At 60.4% G+C, this 20593-nt stretch overlaps 1 protein-coding gene across 1 annotated transcript in view; it reads left to right on the top strand.

Moving 5' to 3' along the window:
• The first annotated feature begins 3620 nt into the window (after positions 1-3620).
• Positions 3621-20593, top strand: part of Slc6a3 (solute carrier family 6 member 3) — a 46975-nt gene continuing 30002 nt past the window's right edge. The window contains exons 1-3 of the mRNA XM_048368307.1: positions 3621-3665; positions 5586-5912; positions 7207-7338. Coding sequence (XP_048224264.1) covers positions 5627-5912; positions 7207-7338 — 418 coding nt within the window. The 5' untranslated portion in view covers positions 3621-3665; positions 5586-5626. The remainder of the gene's footprint in view (positions 3666-5585; positions 5913-7206; positions 7339-20593) is intronic.

Genomic DNA, 20593 nt, shown 5'->3' with positions numbered 1-20593 from the left:
ACACAGACCGCACTGTGTGAAACTATACATGCCGTTTGTCTCCTCTCCCCACCCCCACCCCACCCCACTTCTCTCTCTTTCTTCCTTCACTTTTTTCCCTTCCTTTCTTTTGTGAGACAAGGTCTCCTTACACAGTCCAGGACAACTTCACACTTGCAATCCTCCTGCCTGAGCTTCTGGAATGCCGAGACACAGGCCTAGGCCACCCAGCTCGGAGGGGGGAAGCCTTGACGCAGACTGTGGGAAGCTAGCGCCTACCGTGACCACTAAACCATCCATCCACGCAGCAGAGCAGGGAGAGACAGCTAACAGTGCAACAAAGAAGATGGAACACAGATAACTCCGTCCAAAGCGGGGAAAGAAGGAAGGGAAAAAGAACAGAGAACACATTAGAAAAAAAATTAGAAACGAATAGCCAGATGGTAGACTGAAGCCCACATTCGGTGTCAGTGGTCTGAATGCCCCCAATTAAAAAGCAGAAATTGTCCAAGTGGACGTGAAGGCAAGATGTAAGTCACAGTGCCTACATCCACACGCTTTAAATATAAGGATACGGACCCGTGGGAGGGAGTGGGGAGGAAGAGGCGCCCCCATCTTGCCCTGAGTGTCGTCAGCCGGGGTTGGAGCTTCCACTCGTGTATTTGGGGAGAGCATTCAGTTTGTGGGAACACCGGCATCACCATCGGTGAGTATCAGTGAAAGAAACTCCAGAGACAAACCCACACCTGCGTGTGGGTACAGAAAGGTCATCTTTCGCCAAGAGGCGCGGAGTGGCGGGGTATTCACACGGAAAATAATGAACACGGGTGTACTTTGTACCATGTTAGTGTAAAGTGGGCAATATTCACAGACGTAAAATCTACAATTTAACGTTTCAGAGGAAAACTTGGGAGAAAATGTGATCCTCAGATTGATAAATACAACACCAAAAGCAGGACCGAGGATTCGAAACGTGAGCCTGTTGAGGTGATTTCCTATTCAAACCAGAACCGTCTACCACCGACCTCTGAAGGCTCAAGGCCGTCTCAGAGGGCAGAGTTGTGCATGGATGACATCTCCAGCAAGGCATCTTTCCTACTGCCCCAGTGCAGGTACTGGATTTCTTTTTCATGGCACACATTTCCTTAACAACCACCACTTTCTTGTCTACAACTCTGAACATTTAAAAACTCTTCAACTCTGCTTTTTGGATCATCACCATTAACCTGTCTACTAGGTGCCGGCAATAATCCTGCCACAATCTGAACGTGGAGCTAGTTCACAATTTCCTGTCTGATTAATTAGTTCATTGTCTTTTAAACTCAGTGTCCTCGGGCTCTCAGGACATGGACAACATGTGGAGAACTCCCAGCCTCCTGCAGGCATAGTCCAATTCCCTAGGGCCGCTACCACCCCCCCCCATCTGACACCACATGGGCCTGGCCTTTATGTCCACGTTCCTGGCACGACTCTGCCCATCTGAGAATGACCCATCCAGGACTTCTCCCGCTACATCTTCAAATTCCCCTCGCTCTTCCCAAGTCCCGAGGCCTGCGCAGCCTCACCCCGTCCTGAGGCTCGTGTGACCACGGGCGCTCGTAGCAGTGACACACTTCTCTGGCACAGGTTCCCTGTGCTACCCTTTCTTGCCATTGCGACCGCATTCCTAACAGATTCGAGGGAGGAGGCGCCTGTTTGGCTCGCCGCTTCTGAGGTCTCAGTCCATGGCCGCTGGCTCCGCTGCTGTCGGACCTGTGGCAAGGCAGAAACCCCAGAGTGAAAAGTGTGAGGGAGGAAAGCTGCTCGCCTCCGAGCAGCCAGGAATCTGCAGAAGTCCGAGTGCCTGGGCTTTCTCCTTTCTCCCCTCTTGTTCCATCCAGGGGCCCCACGCCAATGGAACACACCACCCACGGGCCAAGCGGGTCTCTCCGAGGAGCGAGCGCTTCACTAGCTTCCGGTGCGCCTCTCATTCGTGCTGAGGAGGGAGCTGAACCATTACTCTTGATAGCACCTGTTTATCCACCATGGGCTCCGCTCCGGGGGCCTTCTGCAGTCACGGGCCTGCGCCAGCACACAGCCCTGTCCTCTCACACGCTGCCCTATGAGTCAGGGCGAGGCAGCAGCCTGGGCGGCTGGTACCCCAGCGTGGGGCCCCCACCGGATGAACCCCGCTGAGGTGGTAGTCTGCAGCTGCGACCTCCGCAGTGGAGAGACTCGAGTGAGGGTAGCAGGAAGCAGACAGCTCTTGTAGAGCTACCTGCTTCTCCTGTGCGCTGCTGGGAGTGGGCACTGGCCACGGCCACTGCCAGGAAAAAGCCAGCTTGGCATTTAAGGCAAAGTTTCCGACAGGCAAAGGTCGCCGTTCAATCAGGTTTAATCAACTCATAATCAACCGCACCGGTTCTACGTGCGCATGCCCAGAGAGCCTTCCTGCGCTGGAGGCTGGCACCCTGCTCGTGCCTCGCTCTGTGTGGGGACTCCTCCGCGCCCATTTCCTCTGAGAGGCAGGGCTTGCGTTCCTTAGTTGCCTGGGTCAGAAGTCAGGCGTGGCAGGAGCAGAGCCCCTGCGTGGGGGGCGCTCCGTGCTCGGACCAGATGCGGGCCAGGTGAGCGGCGTGGGCCGCACACTGGTGCCCACCGTCGGTCCCCCAGGTGTGCCCTCCGCTCACCCGACGGGGCCGGGCCCGCCTGCGCCTGGTGGAGCGGCCGGGCCTTCCCTTCTGGTGCGTCCTGTGTGTGCTGGGTTCCATGGCCAGCGTCCCGCTGCCCCGGGTTCACCCGCGGACCCTTCTGCGGCGGCCCTCCCTGCCTTCCACCCCTGGCGTGGACTTCCCGAGTGTCCAGATCTGCGCGGTGAGACCCTGACCTCCCCCACGCCATGGCTCCGAGGATGGGGCTCGCGGCCGCCACGAGGTTGCCAAGATGTCCCGCGCGGGACCGGCCCCGAGGAGCCCGGTTCTGCCCACTCCTGGCGCACTGCCCCAGGCCTGGGTCTGCGCCCTGGGGCCGGGGCCTCCCAGCGCCTGGGGCGGGGGGCCCCCTTCCCGCTGGGCCCCCAGCCCTCCCCGTGGGGCTCCCCAAAGCTTCCAGGAGAAGAGCCCTGGTTCGGGCGGACGCGCGCCTGATGGCGGCGGGAGGTGGGGGTGGGGCTGGGTCTCGGGACCCAGTGGGTGGGCGCCGGAGGTCGCCGGAGCGGGACCGCGCGGGGCAGGGGTCTGGGGTTGTCCGAAGGGTTTGGTGGCCCGGGGTGGCCCGCTGGCTGGGGCGGGGAGCGGGCTGGGCAGCCATGGGGGCGGGGGAGGGATCCCGCCGCCGCCGCCCGGCTCCCCCCCCCAGGTCTCCCCGCCGGGCTCGGGCCGCGGTGGGGGCGCAGGCCAGGCGCGGCGAGGCGGCGGGGGGACGGCCCTCCCCACGCGGGGAGGCTGGTCGCGGCGGACTCCGCGCCCGGCCCAGGACAGCCTCGGGTTCTCAAGTCCCGGGCGCCCCGGGCGGGGCCGGGATCTGCCCGCCCACCCGGGGCGGGGCGGGGCGGGGCCGGCCGCACCGCGCCCCCCGACGGCAGGCGGGCGGGGAGAGGCGGACCCCGGCTACAGGATAAGAACCTGGGGTCGCCGCCGCCCGCGCCGCGAGACCGACTGGGCCGGCACCGACCTCCCCCGGGGTGGCTGCAGAGCCGCGGCCCAGAGGTAGGCACGGCCCGGGGTCTCCGGGCGGCGGGAGGAGGCCGGGTCGCTCCCAGCGCGCACGGCGGCGCCAGGGCCGGGCGCTGGGCCGGGGCCGCGTCGTCTCGGCCGCCGGCAGGGGGTTGGGGAGCGGGGCGCCCCGTGGAGAGTGGAAGCCGGGCCCGCGGCCCTCGGGAGGCCCTGACGCCAGCCCGAGCGCCTCGCCAGCCTCCCGGGACCCGGCCTGTCGGGGCCGGGCGGGGCGGGGGACCTGGTGCTACTTGGACTGGGGCGGCACGGAAAGAGGGGACGCGCGCCCCGGGTGACACTCACCGTGCGGGAGGCGGGCGGGGCGCGGGGCGCGGGGTGCCGGGCGCGGGGCGCGGGGTGCCGGGCGCGGGGAGCGGGGTGCCGGGCGCGGGGAGCGGGGCGCGGGGTGCCGGGCGCGGGGAGCGGGGAGCGGGGTGCCGGGTGCCGGGCGCGGGGTGCCGGGCGCGGGGAGCGGGGCGCGGGGAGCGGGGCGCCGGGCGCGGGGAGCGGGGAGCGGAGCGCGGGGTGCCGGGCGCAGGGAGCGGGGCGCGGGGTGCCGGGCGCGGGGAGCGGGGCGCGGGGAGCGGGGCGCCGGGCGCGGGGTGCGGGGAGCGGAGCGCGGGGTGCCGGGCGCGGGGAGCGGGGAGCGGGGTGCGGGGCGCGGGGAGCGGGGCGCCGGGTGCCGGGTGCCGGGCGCGGGGCGCGCTTTCTAAGCTGAGGCGGGAGCGCAGCTCGCGGACTCTGTTTCTGGGCGGCCCGCGGGCCGGGGTGGACCGCGCCTTCCTCCCCCAGCCGAGCGGGGAAAGCTTCCTCCCCTCCCAGACGAGTTCTGCGCTCGGCGGAGCCCGAACCGCGGCTCGGCTGGGAGCTGGAGCTCGAGGCGCGGGGCGCGGGGCGCGGGGGGCCAGGGCCCCGGACGGGCGGCCCTCCTCCCGGCTCCCCGCCGGCCCCAGGCGCGGCTGCCCGGCGCGTTTCCCACCGGCGAGAAGCGTTGACCCGGCTGCCTTTGTCACCCAGAGGGGACGAGGCCACCGAGAAGCGGTGGGGAAAATCGCTTTTGTCAGGGGCTTTAGTGTGCGGATGCCGGGGACGTTCCTCCTCCAGCCCTGCCGAGGGGCGGCCCCTTCAGTCCGCGTGTCTGTGTGTTGCACGCGTGTGCGCGTGGCGCACACAGGGGGTTGCCGAGGGTGTGCTCCCGCGCTCCCGCTCTCCTCCGTCCGTCTCACTGGCCCCGGCCGGGCCCCGTGGAAGCCGGCGCTGCCGCCGGTCTGGTTCACTCGTGGCGCAGGTGGAGAGCGCGTGGGAGACCCGGGTTCCACTCAAACCGCAGTCACTGTTCACAGACCTTTGCCTACTGGGGCTCCCGGGCGCTGTGGGCACGTTCCGGTTACTGGGGCTCGTTTTGGTTAGATGCAGGGTGCTGCGTGTCTCGCCGCTGTGTTAAGCTGGCTTCAGGCTTCAGGTCCGCCTGCCTCAGCCTCTGGAGCCCCGGGGTCTGCTTAGCTGTGTGTCACCATACCTGGCCCACAGTTTGCTGTGGATTCTGTTAGCACACATAGAGAGTGCAGGTGGGTTGTGGTCAGGACTCTGTGGTGTGTAAGGAGTGTGTGTGTTTGTGGCTGCAAACACTGGCTGTGCAGCTTTGGGAGGCCTGCAGGTCGCTCCCTGGGACCATGGGGAAGAGGCAACCTCTGTGCAGGGTTATTAGAAAGACAGAGATCACTCCAGCCCGCACTCGGTGGCAGGGTGAGCCCAGGAGGAGGACAAGAGCAGCAGAGCCTGTCTCAGAGTTCCTGTGCTGGTGCCCCCCCCCCCCTGCTTGGCCTACGTCTGGTCTGTGCCCCGGGCCCAGGTGCAGCTCCAGGCCTGCCTAGGAAGTCAGCGTGTTACCATTTGTTTTCGTGTTGGCCGTAGACCAGGAAGGAGGCGGCAGAAGGGCCAGGCCCAGTCCACCCATGAGTAAGAGCAAGTGCGCCGTGGGGCCCATGTCCTCCGTGGTGGCCCCGGTGGAGGAGCCCAATGCCACGGGCCCCCGAGAGGTGGAGCTCATCCTGGTCAAGGAGCAGAACGGGGTGCAGCTCACGAACTCCACCCTCATCAAGACGCCCCCCACCCCCGGGGCCACCCAGGAGCGGGAGACCTGGAGCAAGAAGATCGACTTTCTGCTCTCCGTTATTGGCTTCGCGGTGGACCTGGCCAACGTCTGGCGGTTTCCCTACCTGTGCTACAAAAATGGCGGAGGTGAGAGCATGTGAAGGGCAGGGCGTGGGGGGCCGGGGCGGGGCAGGGCGTGGGGGGCAGAGCCTGGGGTTCCAAGGCCATGGCGGGCAGGGCACAGGGGGCAGGCAGGGTGTAGGGTTCCAGGGCTGTGCAGGGCAGGCAGGATGGAGGGCAGGGTCCTGGAGGGCTGGGGCCACGGGGCTGTGGGAGCCGAGACCACGGGCCACGGTGGCCACGGGGAGGGGGAGGCCGTGCCCTGGGGCGAGGCTGTGCTCTCGGCCAGGCAGTCCTGTGCAGCCGCTGGGAGGCGGAGGGCGAGGCCCGGGTTGCACGTCGAGCTCAGGCTTCCCCGGGAGGAGAGCAGGAGTGCAGGGAAGTTGGTAGGTGACCAGGCCCTGCCTTCTGTTTACAACAACATTTCTGCCTTGCAAAGAAAACTCTCAAAGGATCTGAGAACCTTGTCTTTAAACAACGCTGGCAACGTTCCCTGGAAGCCCTTGGACATGGAGGCCAAGATTCCCCACACCCCCATTTCCTAACCAAATGCTTGTAGAAGCCTGACTGTGCACGTGTCCATGGGGTAACGGACAGGCTCATCTGAAAACTCAAGGCGGAAAGCCCAGTCCGCACGCATTTCCCTGCGCCCCCTCGGCCTTTCCATCCCCCCCCCCCCAGCCTCCAGGCCAGGCAGGCGGGACCTTCCGAGGACAGCCTCTGTGCCCAGAGCGAGGCTCTGCCCATCCCGGAGTAAGAAAACCGAGGTCCGCAAGCCCAGCCATTGCCCAAGGAAGAGCCGGGCATCTACCCTCCTCCCCAGTCCCCATGCCAGGAAACAAGGGGCAGAGCTCTGCCTCCCCCCAGGCTAGGTGAGGGGGGAGCGAGAGAGATTCAGAAGGCCTGAGCACGCAGCCCGGACCTTCGCAGGTGGAGGGGGCAGGGGAAAGGGGAACTGGCCACTGGCTGCTGGGGCTCCCGTGCCTGGCAACTTGCAGCAGCGGGGACCTCCACCAGGGGTCCTGTGGAGATGGCGCAGCCGCCCGACCCAGGAAGGGGAGGGGCGGCTCACAGATCCCAAAGCTCCTCCATCTGTGCTCTGGGTGGCTGCCCGTAGTGGGAGGGGACAACCAGGGATGGGGAGGGACGGGGGCACCGATGTGGCAGGCGTGGAGACGCCGCACGGAGGGGGCTAAGCCGCCCCGAGGCGGGGGACCGGCTGGAAAGGCCGTGCTCCCGGCTGGGATGGCAGGGCCCAGACTCACGGGTGAGCGGCCCTGCGCACCGTGGTCCCCGGACTCAGGGTCCCTCCCGTCCACAGGTGCCTTCCTGGTGCCCTACCTGCTCTTCATGATCATTGCTGGGATGCCGCTCTTCTACATGGAGCTGGCCCTCGGGCAGTTCAACAGGGAAGGGGCCGCGGGCGTCTGGAAAATCTGCCCCGTCCTGAAAGGTAAGGAGTGGGGACAGAATCTTCCTTCTGCCTCAGCAGGGTGCGAGCAGAGCCTCCAGAGGCCTCGGGCCGGGGCTCCCGTTCACTGGGATATGGAGGCGTGTCTACACCCCACCCGACGAGTCCTCCTTCAGAGATTCTCGTGAGCAAGGGCTTGCTCCCAGGCAAGGGGTCCCCCGGCCCCTCTTACAATCTTAGAGTGAATCTTAGCATTCACCAGCGACGACACTTTCCAGGGTTTCCAAATGGTAGGCAAGATTAGCCATCCATGTGTCTGCCCATCGTCATCTCCCAACTATCCTCCAACCATCTATCTGTCGTCCACCCATCAGATTCATTAACCAATCACCCATCCAGCTGCCGTGAGCCTTCGTCCACCAGTGATCTGTCTGTCTATCCTCTCGAAGCAACTACCTGTCATCTGCATCCTCACATCTATTTTTTCTCCCATTCTTCGATGCATCGACCACTGATCTAGCGAGTTATTAACTGAGCCTTCCAGGATTCTGGGGCACAGCTGCAGCACCATGAGACAAACACATCCTGGGTGGAGCCCAGGTGCCCCGTCCACGGGCTGAGTGCTGAGCCCAGGTGCCCCGTCCACGGGCTGAGCGCTGAGCCCAGGTGCCCCGTCCACGGGCCGAGCCCAGGTGCCCCGTCCACGGGCCGAGCCCAGGTGCCCTGTCCACTGACCACCCTGTCTGGCATCCCCCCACCCAGATCCCCGGGAGAGCAGTGCACTCCGCTTGGGAGATGCAGACACCACTTTTAGAGGATCAGGCTAATTCCCTCAGGCTCCCTGGTCAGGAGCAGAGCCCGAGTCCACCCTAGACCCGTCTCGTCCCCTTGCCAGTCCCCAGTCGTGCTTCCTCCCAGGTCAGCACCGCCGCCCGGGATGGTCTGGGGGCCTCCTGGCAGAGAGGAGAAACTCCCTCAGGCGCTTGGTACCCACTGAGCACTGCTCTTCAAGAGTAGCCTGGGGTTTTCCGAGGGCTTCCGGAGCAGTGAGTGCACGCGGAAGGGCGGACGTGCCAGCCTGCAGGGCCTGCTGACAGTCAGGCAGGGGGCAGAGCTCCAGGTGCAGCGACCGCTGAGGTCACACCTGGGCTGACGGGCTGCCTCGCCCGCCGCGGGGGACACGGGGGGCCCGCGGGCCTGCAGCTCCTCTTGCGTCTGTGGTTTTCTTCCTAACCGCCTACTGCTGAGTTGTGCGGCCTTAGCAGCTTTTTCCTGGGCTAAATGGTTCTCTGGACACACTGAAATGGAACTGCAGAGAGAGACTTCCCTTGCCGCCGCCACCACGCCCCTCTGCGGATGGAAGGGACTCCCCTTCCCCCGCGCCGGCGCGGCTGTCCCCTGCCAGGGGCCGGACACCCACCGGAGTCAAAGCTCAAAAGGACTGCTCACGACCGTCCGTCACGACCACTGACTCCTGACCGAGCAGGGGGTGGAAACCGAGCGCCCCCTTCAGAGAGGACATGATTTGGTCAAGGTCCGTCCCAAACCAGCATCTCTGGGAGCAAGGGAGTCCGGGGTGTTCTCCCGCGCTCTGCTCAGAACCACCGACCTGGGACTAGACGTGGCTTGGGAGGCCGTGCGCTGGTGGGGACGGGCTTGGGCGCGTGCAGGCGGGAGCGGCCCGTCCGTCCTCAAGCCGGCCGTGCCTGCTGAGATGGTGACGCTTGGCCTCGCGGGGATCCCAGGGCGGCCCCCCCTCTGCGTCTGGAGGGCGCACTGCTGGCTGGGGGCCACTGTCGAATCACACACGTCCTTGGCGGGGGTCGGAGGACCAGCAGCAGATCAGAGAGTGAGGGACGGCCCGGGCCCGGGCCCGGGCCAGCGGGGAGAAGCCAGCGGTCCCCTGCGGCTCCCTCCGCGGCCAGGAAAACTTCAAAGCAAAATTCTGTGTTGCGTTATGAGATCTCCAAGGACTCGAGTCTGCCCCCTCGGTACGGGCGGGAAAGGGAGGCTGCGGGCCGCGTCCCCGGCACCGGACGAGGACGTGAAGAGCAGCGCGGGTCGGTGCCCTGCCTCGCACCCAGAACCCGCCCTCGTCCCTCTTACCAGCTTTTGTCTGGCTCCGGAGGGCCGGGCAGGGGCAGGGGCCGGGCCACACAAGAGCAGGCAGACCACGGCTCGACCCCCACCGAAGTGGCTCTTACCCCGCCCCCCTGTGTGACTGGGGCATTGCAACTCGTTGAGCGCCCAGCTCTGCTGTCTCTACGGAATTGTGGAGAGAGCAATGCATCAGCGACAGAACACGATGCTTCTTTTTAAATTTATCGTGAGACCCCGAGTAGTCAAATGCCAGGGCAGCCGCAGTTCACAGGAAATTTCCTATTTGCTTAGGTTATAGGTCAGCCCAAGGGTGCCAATGTGGTAAGTGATTTTGGCTGCTACTTAAAAGTAGGGGAGGCAAAAATCCTGTTTTCCTGGGTCCCCCGGTCCATGTACCTTCTCTTTCCTTCTTTGACTTTTTAAGTATGTTGACTTAGAGGAAAACATGGTAAATAACAGGCGCATGGTGCCCCATGCAAGAATCGTGGAGCTGCAAGCTCACGCAGCTCCTCATGGAAAGGGGGGCGATGTGTGCCCTCCTGTCCACTGGAAGCTGCCCACTGACTGTCAGTCTCCAGTCCCCCAGGGTGAGCACAACCGGCCAGAGTGTTCAAGCGGCCTTCAGAACCAAGGACTGAGAAAAGGCCCCGTCCCTTTCTCTCCATTTCCCTGTCTCCATCTCTCTCTTCTTCTTCCTCTTCCCTTCCTCTTCCTCCCACCTTCCTCCCCTCCCTCTTCTCTCCTCCATCTCCCCGTCTGTCTCTTTCCAGTAGGAGCTCACGCACATACAGTAAGCAGAGACGGAAGTCATTGGACTGAGAGGAGAGGAATTTCCCCCTCTCTTTCTTCTAAAAGCCCTCTAGTGTCTCCCCGAAGGGCTGCCCCATCCCAGAGCCCTGCTTCCTGCTGGAATCGCCGAAGCCAGTCTCGGTGGACGTTACTCCGTCCCAAAGCCAGCGTGCGGGTGCTCGTGGGGTGCTGGCCCTGGGAGCTGTGGAGAACCCTGAGCTCACACACTCTGGAGGGCTGGGTACCCCCGTGCAGGTCATCCGCTTACTGTTTGCTAGAGACAGACCCGCTGTACACAAGCTGTGGAAAGCCCACACCCTACTGTGTGGAACATAAAATAACCCAGAATGTTCTTCAGTCAGTAGGACTCATGGAGTTCTCCCTCATTCTCAAAACGAGTTTAAGGCGGCTGCAGTCGTACACAGGTTAGTTAGTATAAAGGAATAATAAGAAAAATAGAAAGTGAAGAACTTTGACGGCAAGCGCTCTGGTTGGAATTCACATTTCGCTCTGAGCTTCCTGGGAGAAGGAAAAGCACCGAACTCTGTGTCATGTTCCCACTGGGACAGGGAATGGGGGTGAGCCCTGCTCTGAGTTGGGGAGACGCTTCCCCATGGCACTAGTGACAGGGCGACCTCGTGGACCTTCATTTGGAGCCTGTGGTGATACGGTAGCCAGGACGTCTTAGAGAAAACGGGAGGGTGGCTTTCTGGTGGCTGTGTCTTGGGAGACACTAAGGAGGAACTTGATGTCGGTTGAGCCCATGAAGGGCTACCCTTCAGTGTCCGAGGCTTGTGGCTTTCTGAGGCCGCGCCTTCTTCAAGGACTGAGCTCAGGTGACATTTATCCACCTTCCCACAGAACTATTCTCCTCACCTAGCGCCTGGCGCAGCTGGGCAGTGGCACGGGAGGGAAGTGATGTCAGGTGAGACCCGGAGGCTGCACAACAGAGCTGACCGGACAAGTCCCTCGCCCTGGGAGCCACACGGCTGCATCGGCTGGTGGCCGACTTCCCGCCGCCAGGGAGGCTGAAGTTCTTATCGCTCCATCGTGAAGGCCAGACGGAGGATTCAGCACCAGCAGTGGCTCTAGGCAGAAAAGGGTGAGACCAGCTCTGCCTCCGTGTAGATCCCGAGTCCAAAGCAATGTTTGACCCAAGACTCTTTTCGGTTCCCAGTATCTCAAGCTAAGAGCTTGGTGTACGAAGCTTTAACCTTGGAAGTGTTAAAACAGGGCAACCGCAGTCAGCATCTGCCAGGAAAAATCTCCCGTGGCGTGCTCTGGAGCAATGCAGTTTCCACCGACGTGGCTGCCAGACAACATGACTTCCTGACAACATGGCAGCCAGACAGCGGGACTGACTTCCTGACAGTATGGCTGCCAGACAGCATGGCTTCCTGACAGCACGGCTTTCCCACGTGGCTTCCGAGGCAAGTACACTGTAAGTCAACACCCAGCCTCTCGCCTAAGGTGCTTCGTGAAAAGAATCGCAGTGAAGAATTGTTTACTGCTCACCGTGTCCACACAGAACTTCCAAAGGAAGTGGCTTGTTTGACCACCACTGCTTCTGAGCACATCAAAGAGGGATTAGATACATAAGCCCTAGGTTTAACATAAGTAAACTTTAGTGCCATCTTTTTGGCCTCAGTGGAAGGAAGAGAACCTAAACAAGGTGCCTTGAAGATGAAAACAGCTTGTGCCGTGGATGAAGAGCATGAAGAGCGGGCCAGGGCCGTCTCCACAGAGAGCAGCTGGACACGCTGCTTCCTTAGCAGCGGACGACCGGACAAGGCACAAAGCCAAACCAGACCTCCATAGCTACACAACCAACGATGTGCATAAAGCTAAAAAGAAACGTTGCAATGAAGAGGGTTGTGATTGGAAAGTAGTAGGATGTAGAGCAGTGTCAGGAAAAGTGGCTCGCAGTGCACCATGGAAGGACGGGGTGCTTTGACAAAGGAGAAGTCTCCTCACTCTACCCGCCTGCTACTCAGGGCCACCTTGCTCTGTGGACTGCCTACCACTGTGTTCTTCTCCTGCGAGCCAGAGAGTAGCCACCAATAACCCAAATTCAAGATTTTTAATACTGGGAGACACACTCTGAATGGCTCTGTGACCCCTGCGTGGGTGACCTTAGGAAAACTGGGCAGCACACATGACTCTCAGAGACCCTGGAAGGTGGTATGTGGCCTGGATTCCTAAGTGTCTGTGAAGACCCACATGTCTCCGCTTAGGGGGTCTCAGGGCATGACTAGCTATCAATGACTGTGAATGACCCTGAGTGAGAGACTATGAGTGACTGACTCTGGGTGTGAATGGGCACGGTGTCTGTGGATGGACCATGTGACTGACTCTGGGTGTGAATGGGCACGGTGTCTGTGGATGGACCATGTGACTGACTCTGGGTGTGAATAGGCACGGTGTCTGTGGATGGACCATGTGACTGACTCTGGGTGTGAATGGGCACGGTGTCTGTGGATGGACCATGTGACTGACTCTGGGTGTGAATAGGCATGGTGTCTGTGGATGGACCGTGTGACTGACTCTGGGTGTGAATAAGCACGGTGTTGTGGATGGACCGTGTGACTGACTCAGGGTGTGAATAGGCACGGTGTTGTGGATGGACCGTGTGACCAACTCTGGGTGTGAATGGGCACGGTGTTGTGGATGGACCGTGTGACTGACTCTGGGTGTGAATAGCAATGGTGTCTGTGGATGGACCGTGTGACTGACTCTGGGTGTGAATAGCAATGGTGTCTGTGGATGGACCGTGTGACTGACTCTGGGTGTGAATAGCAATGGTGTCTGTGGATGGACCGTGTGACTGACTCTGGGTGTGAATGGGCACGGTGTCTGTGGATGGACCGTGTGACTGACTCTGGGTGTGAATGGGCACGGTGTCTGTGGATGGACCGTGTGACTGACTCTGGGTGTGAATGGGCACGGTGTCTGTGGATGGACCGTGTGACTGACTCTGGGTGTGAATGGGCACAGTGTCCGTGGATGGACCATGTGACTGACTCTGGGTGTGAATAGGCACGGTGTTGTGGATGGACCCTGTGACTGACTCTGGGTGTGAATAGCAATGGTGTCTGTGGATGGACCGTGTGACCGACTCTGGGTGTGAATGGGCACGGTGTTGTGGATGGACCGTGTGACTGACTCTGGGTGTGAATAGCAATGGTGTCTGTGGATGGACCGTGTGACTAACTCTGGGTGTGAATAGCAATGGTGTCTGTGGATGGACCCTGTGACTGACTCTGGGTGTGAATAGCAATGGTGTCTGTGGATGGACCGTGTGACTGACTCTGGGTGTGAATAGCAATGGTGTCTGTGGATGGACCGTGTGACCGACTCTGGGTGTGAATGGGCACGGTGTTATGGATGGACCGTGTGACTGACTCTGGGTGTGAATAGCAATGGTGTCTGTGGATGGACCCTGTGACTGACTCTGGGTGTGAATAGCAATGGTGTCTGTGGATGGACCGTGTGACCGACTCTGGGTGTGAATGGGCACGGTGTTGTGGATGGACCGTGTGACTGACTCTGGGTGTGAATGGGCACGGTGTCTGTGGATGGACCGTGTGACTGACTCTGGGTGTGAATGGGCACAGTGTTGTGGATGGACCCTGTGACTGACTCTGGGTGTGAATAGCAATGGTGTCTGTGGATGGACCCTGTGACTGACTCTGGGTGTGAATAGCAATGGTGTCTGTGGATGGACCGTGTGACTGACTCTGGGTGTGAATAGCAATGGTGTCTGTGGATGGACCGTGTGACCGACTCTGGGTGTGAATGGGCACGGTGTTGTGGATGGACCGTGTGACTGACTCTGGGTGTGAATAGCAATGGTGTCTGTGGATGGACCGTGTGACTGACTCTGGGTGTGAATAGCAATGGTGTCTGTGGATGGACCGTGTGACTGACTCTGGGTGTGAATAGCAATGGTGTCTGTGGATGGACCGTGTGACCGACTCTGGGTGTGAATGGGCACGGTGTTGTGGATGGACCGTGTGACTGACTCTGGGTGTGAATAGCAATGGTGTCTGTGGATGGACCGTGTGACTGACTCTGGGTGTGAATGGGCACGGTGTTGTGGATGGACCGTGTGACTGACTCTGGGTGTGAATAGCAATGGTGTCTGTGGATGGACCGTGTGACTGACTCTGGGTGTGAATAGCAATGGTGTCTGTGGATGGACCGTGTGACTGACTCAGGGTGTGAATGGGCACGGTGTCTGTGGATGGACCGTGTGACTGACTCTGGGTGTGAATGGGCACGGTGTTGTGGATGGACTGTGTGACTGACTCTGGGTGTGAATAGCAATGGTGTCTGTGGATGGACCATGTGAATGACTCTGGGTGTGAATGGGCACGGTGTTGTGGATGGACCATGTGACTGACTCTGGGTGTGAATAGCAATGGTGTCTGTGGATGGACCGTGTGACTGACTCAGGGTGTGAATAGCAATGGTGTCTGTGGATGGACCGTGTGACTGACTCAGGGTGTGAATGGGCACGGTGTCTGTGGATGGACCGTGTGACTGACTCTGGTTGTGAATGGGCACGGTGTCTGTGGATGGACTGTGTGACTGACTGGGTGTGAATAGGCACGGTATTGTGGATGGACCGTGTGACTGACTCTGGGAGTGAATTGGCACGGTGTCTGTGGATGGACCGTGTGACTGACTCTGGGTGTGAATGGGCACGGTGTCTGTGGATGGACTGTGTGACTGACTGGGTGTGAATGGGCACGGTGTTGTGGATGGACCGTGTGACAGACTCTGGGTGTGAATAGGCACGGTGTCTGTGGATGGACCATGTGAATGACTCTGGGTGTGAATAGGCATGGTGTTTGTGGATGGACTGTGCCGGGCTAGATTCACCTCCCCTGGTCCGGGGAGGCTAAGCTTACTCCCTCTTAAGTGTGTTCCCCTTTTCACCCTCTCCCCTGGGCACCTGACCTGCAGGCGCCCAGGGTGGAGTGAGGGACACGGGTAAGCCTCAGTGCACGTGGCCGAACGAGACTCCTCATGCCCTTCTAAGAAAAGACACGGACGTGTGGGAGTCCCGGAGAAAGCCTCAGGGGCGTTCTGGTCTATTCAATTGAGTAGCCAACAGATATACCCCCAAAGGCGGGCACAGGAGAGGAGCCACTGGTTGGCCATAAGAACTGTTCCTCAGGTGATGTCACGGGACTTCCTTTATGGGCGGAGACCCAGCCCCCCAAGGATTGGGTTTCTGGGATCCCCTGCCATTGCACACGTGCTCCCCCCAGGGGCGGTGGTTGCTTTGCTTCTCTTCTGGTTAAAGCCGGAAGGTGGGAGGGACTACCTTCCACAGCCCCAGGGCTGGGGGAAGGGCAGCGTCTCTAAGGGAGCCCTAGCTGCCCTTCCCCCCTTAAGGCCAAGCTAAATCCCCAACAGGACTGTGTGACCGACTCTGGGTGTGAATGGGCACAGTGTCTGTGGATGGACTTTGTGACCAACTCTGGGTGTGAATGGGCATGGACAAGGGGTGTCTGTGGATGGACTTTGTGACTGACTCTGGGTGTGAATGGGCACGGTGTCTGTGGATGGACCTTGTTACTGACTCTGGAGAGTGAATATGCACGATGTTTGGGATGGACCATGTGACTGACGTTGGGGTGCCTGGGATTTTTTGGTAATAACAGACTGTCTTCTGAGTCTCTAATAGTTTCAAATGCCCCAGGGAGCTATTGCTGTCAATGGAAGGCTCTGGTTGTCTCTCAGTCACTGTACATGACAATGGAGGACCCAGTGACTGTGTCTGGCAGTGGAGGGCTCTGGCTGTCTCCTAGTGACTGTGTCTGGCAGTGGAGGGCTCTGGCTGTCTCCTAATGACTGTGTCTGGCAGTGGAGGGCTCTGGCTGTCTGTTAGTGACTGTGTCTGGCAGTGGAGGGCTCTGGCTGTCTGTTAGTGACTGTGGCCGGCAGTGGAGGGCTCTGGCTGTCTGTTAGTGACTGTGTCTGGCAGTGGAGGGCTCTGGCTGTCTGTTAGTGACTGTGTCTGGCAGTGGAGGGCTCTGGCTGTCTCCTAGTGACTGTGGCCGGCAGTGGAGGGCTCTGGCTGTCTGTTAGTGACTGTGTCTGGCAGTGGAGGGCTCTGGCTGTCTGTTAGTGACTGTGTCTGGCAGTGGAGGGCTCTGGCTGTCTGTTAGTGACTGTGTCTGGCAGTGGAGGGCTCTGGCTGTCTGTTAGTGACTGTGTCTGGCAGTGGAGGGCTCTGGCTGTCTGTTAGTGACTGTGTCTGGCAGTCGAGGGCTCTGGCTGTCTGTTAGTGACTGTGTCTGGCAGTGGAGGGCTCTGGCTGTCTCCTAGTGACTGTGGCCGGCAGTGGAGGGCTCTGGCTGTCTCTTAGTGACTGTGTCTGGCAGTGGAGGGCTCTGGCTGTCTCCTAGTGACTGTGTCTGGCAGTGGAGGGCTCTGGCTGTCTGTTAGTGACTGTGTCTGGCAGTGGAGGGCTCTGGCTGTCTGTTAGTGACTGTGTCTGGCAGTGGAGGGCTCTGGCTGTCTGTTAGTGACTGTGTCTGGCAGTGGAGGGCTCTGGCTGTCTGTTAGTGACTGTGTCTGGCAGTGGAGGGCTCTGGCTGTCTGTTAGTGACTGTGTCTGGCAGTGGAGGGCTCTGGCTGTCTCCTAGTGACTGTGTCTGGCAGTGGAGGGCTCTGGCTGTCTGTTAGTGACTGTGTCTGGCAGTGGAGGGCTCTGGCTGTCTGTTAGTGACTGTGTCTGGCAGTGGAGGGCTGTGGCTGTCTGTTAGTGACTGTGTCTGGCAGTGGAGGGCTCTGGCTGTCTGTTAGTGACTGTGTCTGGCAGTGGAGGGCTCTGGCTGTCTCTTACTGACTGTGTCTGGCAGTGGAGGGCTCTGGCTGTCTGTTAGTGACTGTGTCTGGCAGTCGAGGGCTCTGGCTGTCTGTTAGTGACTGTGGCCGGCAGTGGAGGGCTCTGGCTGTCTGTTAGTGACTGTGTCTGGCAGTGGAGGGCTCTGGCTGTCTGTTAGTGACTGTGTCTGGCAGTGGAGGGCTCTGGCTGTCTGTTAGTGACTGTGTCTGGCAGTGGAGGGCTCTGGCTGTCTCCTAGTGACTGTGTCTGGCAGTGGAGGGCTCTGGCTGTCTGTTAGTGACTGTGTCTGGCAGTGGAGGGCTCTGGCTGTCTGTTAGTGACTGTGTCTGGCAGTGGAGGGCTCTGGCTGTCTGTTAGTGACTGTGGCCGGCAGTGGAGGGCTCTGGCTGTCTCTTAGTGACTGTGTCTGGCAGTGGAGGGCTCTGGCTGTCTCTTAGTGACTGTGTCTGGCAGTGGAGGGCTCTGGCTGTCTCCTAGTGACTGTGTCTGGCAGTGGAGGGCTCTGGCTGTCTGTTAGTGACTGTGTCTGGCAGTGGAGGGCTCTGGCTGTCTGTTAGTGACTGTGTCTGGCAGTGGAGGGCTCTGGCTGTCTCCTAGTGACTGTGTCTGGCAGTGGAGGGCTCTGGCTGTCTGTTAGTGACTGTGTCTGGCAGTGGAGGGCTCTGGCTGTCTGTTAGTGACTGTGTCTGGCAGTGGAGGGCTCTGGCTGTCTGTTAGTGACTGTGTCTGGCAGTGGAGGGCTCTGGCTGTCTCTTAGTGACTGTGTCTGGCAGTGGAGGGCTCTGGCTGTCTGTTAGTGACTGTGTCTGGCAGTGGAGGGCTCTGGCTGTCTGTTAGTGACTGTGTCTGGCAGTGGAGGGCTCTGGCTGTCTGTTAGTGACTGTGTCTGGCAGTGGAGGGCTCCGGCTGTCTGTTAGTGACTGTGTCTGGCAGTGGAGGGCTCTGGCTGTCTGTTAGTGACTGTGTCTGGCAGTGGAGGGCTCTGGCTGTCTGTTAGTGACTGTGTCTGGCAGTGGAGGGCTCTGGCTGTCTGTTAGTGACTGTGTCTGGCAGTCGAGGGCTCTGGCTGTCTCTTACTGACTGTGTCTGGCAGTGGAGGGCTCTGGCTGTCTGTTAGTGATTGTGTCTGGCAGTGGAGGGCTCTGGCTGTCTGTTAGTGACTGTGTCTGGCAGTGGAGGGCTCTGGCTGTCTCTTAGTGACTGTGTCTGGCAGTGGAGGGCTCTGGCTGTCTCCTAGTGACTGTGTCTGGCAGTGGAGGGCTCTGGCTGTCTGTTAGTGACTGTGTCTGGCAGTGGAGGGCTCTGGCTGTCTCCTAGTGACTGTGTCTGGCAGTCGAGGGCTCTGGCTGTCTGTTAGTGACTGTGTCTGGCAGTGGAGGGCTCTGGCTGTCTGTTAGTGACTGTGTCTGGCAGTGGAGGGCTCTGGCTGTCTGTTAGTGACTGTGTCTGGCAGTCGAGGGCTCTGGCTGTCTGTTAGTGACTGTGTCTGGCAGTGGAGGGCTCTGGCTGTCTCCTAGTGACTGTGTCTGGCAGTGGAGGGCTCTGGCTGTCTCCTAGTGACTGTGTCTGGCAGTCGAGGGCTCTGGCTGTCTGTTAGTGACTGTGTCTGGCAGTGGAGGGCTCTGGCTGTCTGTTAGTGACTGTGTCTGGCAGTGGAGGGCTCTGGCTGTCTGTTAGTGACTGTGTCTGGCAGTGGAGGGCTCTGGCTGTCTGTTAGTGACTGTGTCTGGCAGTGGAGGGCTCTGGCTGTCTCTTAGTGACTGTGTCTGGCAGTGGAGGGCTCTGGCTGTCTGTTAGTGACTGTGTCTGGCAGTGGAGGGCTCTGGCTGTCTGTTAGTGACTGTGTCTGGCAGTGGAGGGCTCTGGCTGTCTCCTAGTGACTGTGTCTGGCAGTGGAGGGCTCTGGCTGTCTCTTACTGACTGTGTCTGGCAGTGGAGGGCTCTGGCTGTCTGTTAGTGACTGTGTCTGGCAGTGGAGGGCTCTGGCTGTCTGTTAGTGACTGTGTCTGGCAGTGGAGGGCTCTGGCTGTCTGTTAGTGACTGTGTCTGGCAGTGGAGGGCTCTGGCTGTCTCCTAGTGACTGTGTCTGGCAGTGGAGGGCTCTGGCTGTCTGTTAGTGACTGTGTCTGGCAGTGGAGGGCTCTGGCTGTCTCCTAGTGACTGTGTCTGGCAGTGGAGGGCTCTGGCTGTCTGTTAGTGACTGTGTCTGGCAGTGGAGGGCTCTGGCTGTCTGTTAGTGACTGTGTCTGGCAGTGGAGGGCTCTGGCTGTCTGTTAGTGACTGTGTCTGGCAGTCGAGGGCTCTGGCTGTCTGTTAGTGACTGTGTCTGGCAGTGGAGGGCTCTGGCTGTCTGTTAGTGACTGTGTCTGGCAGTGGAGGGCTCTGGCTGTCTGTTAGTGACTGTGTCTGGCAGTCGAGGGCTCTGGCTGTCTGTTAGTGACTGTGTCTGGCAGTGGAGGGCTCTGGCTGTCTCCTAGTGACTGTGTCTGGCAGTGGAGGGCTCTGGCTGTCTCCTAGTGACTGTGTCTGGCAGTCGAGGGCTCTGGCTGTCTGTTAGTGACTGTGTCTGGCAGTGGAGGGCTCTGGCTGTCTGTTAGTGACTGTGTCTGGCAGTGGAGGGCTCTGGCTGTCTGTTAGTGACTGTGTCTGGCAGTGGAGGGCTCTGGCTGTCTGTTAGTGACTGTGTCTGGCAGTGGAGGGCTCCGGCTGTCTGTTAGTGACTGTGTCTGGCAGTGGAGGGCTCTGGCTGTCTGTTAGTGACTGTGTCTGGCAGTGGAGGGCTCTGGCTGTCTGTTAGTGACTGTGTCTGGCAGTGGAGGGCTCTGGCTGTCTCCTAGTGACTGTGTCTGGCAGTGGAGGGCTCTGGCTGTCTCTTACTGACTGTGTCTGGCAGTGGAGGGCTCTGGCTGTCTGTTAGTGACTGTGTCTGGCAGTGGAGGGCTCTGGCTGTCTGTTAGTGACTGTGTCTGGCAGTGGAGGGCTCTGGCTGTCTCTTAGTGACTGTGTCTGGCAGTGGAGGGCTCTGGCTGTCTCCTAGTGACTGTGTCTGGCAGTGGAGGGCTCTGGCTGTCTGTTAGTGACTGTGTCTGGCAGTGGAGGGCTCTGGCTGTCTCCTAGTGACTGTGTCTGGCAGTGGAGGGCTCTGGCTGTCTGTTAGTGACTGTGTCTGGCAGTGGAGGGCTCTGGCTGTCTGTTAGTGACTGTGTCTGGCAGTGGAGGGCTCTGGCTGTCTGTTAGTGACTGTGTCTGGCAGTCGAGGGCTCTGGCTGTCTGTTAGTGACTGTGTCTGGCAGTGGAGGGCTCTGGCTGTCTGTTAGTGACTGTGTCTGGCAGTGGAGGGCTCTGGCTGTCTGTTAGTGACTGTGTCTGGCAGTCGAGGGCTCTGGCTGTCTGTTAGTGACTGTGTCTGGCAGTGGAGGGCTCTGGCTGTCTCCTAGTGACTGTGTCTGGCAGTGGAGGGCTCTGGCTGTCTCCTAGTGACTGTGTCTGGCAGTCGAGGGCTCTGGCTGTCTGTTAGTGACTGTGTCTGGCAGTGGAGGGCTCTGG

The sequence above is a fragment of the Perognathus longimembris genome, chromosome 19 (genome assembly GCF_023159225.1).
Source record: "Perognathus longimembris pacificus isolate PPM17 chromosome 19, ASM2315922v1, whole genome shotgun sequence".
Lineage (NCBI taxonomy): Eukaryota > Metazoa > Chordata > Mammalia > Rodentia > Heteromyidae > Perognathus > Perognathus longimembris.
This window is presented reverse-complemented; position numbering and strand designations above follow the sequence as displayed.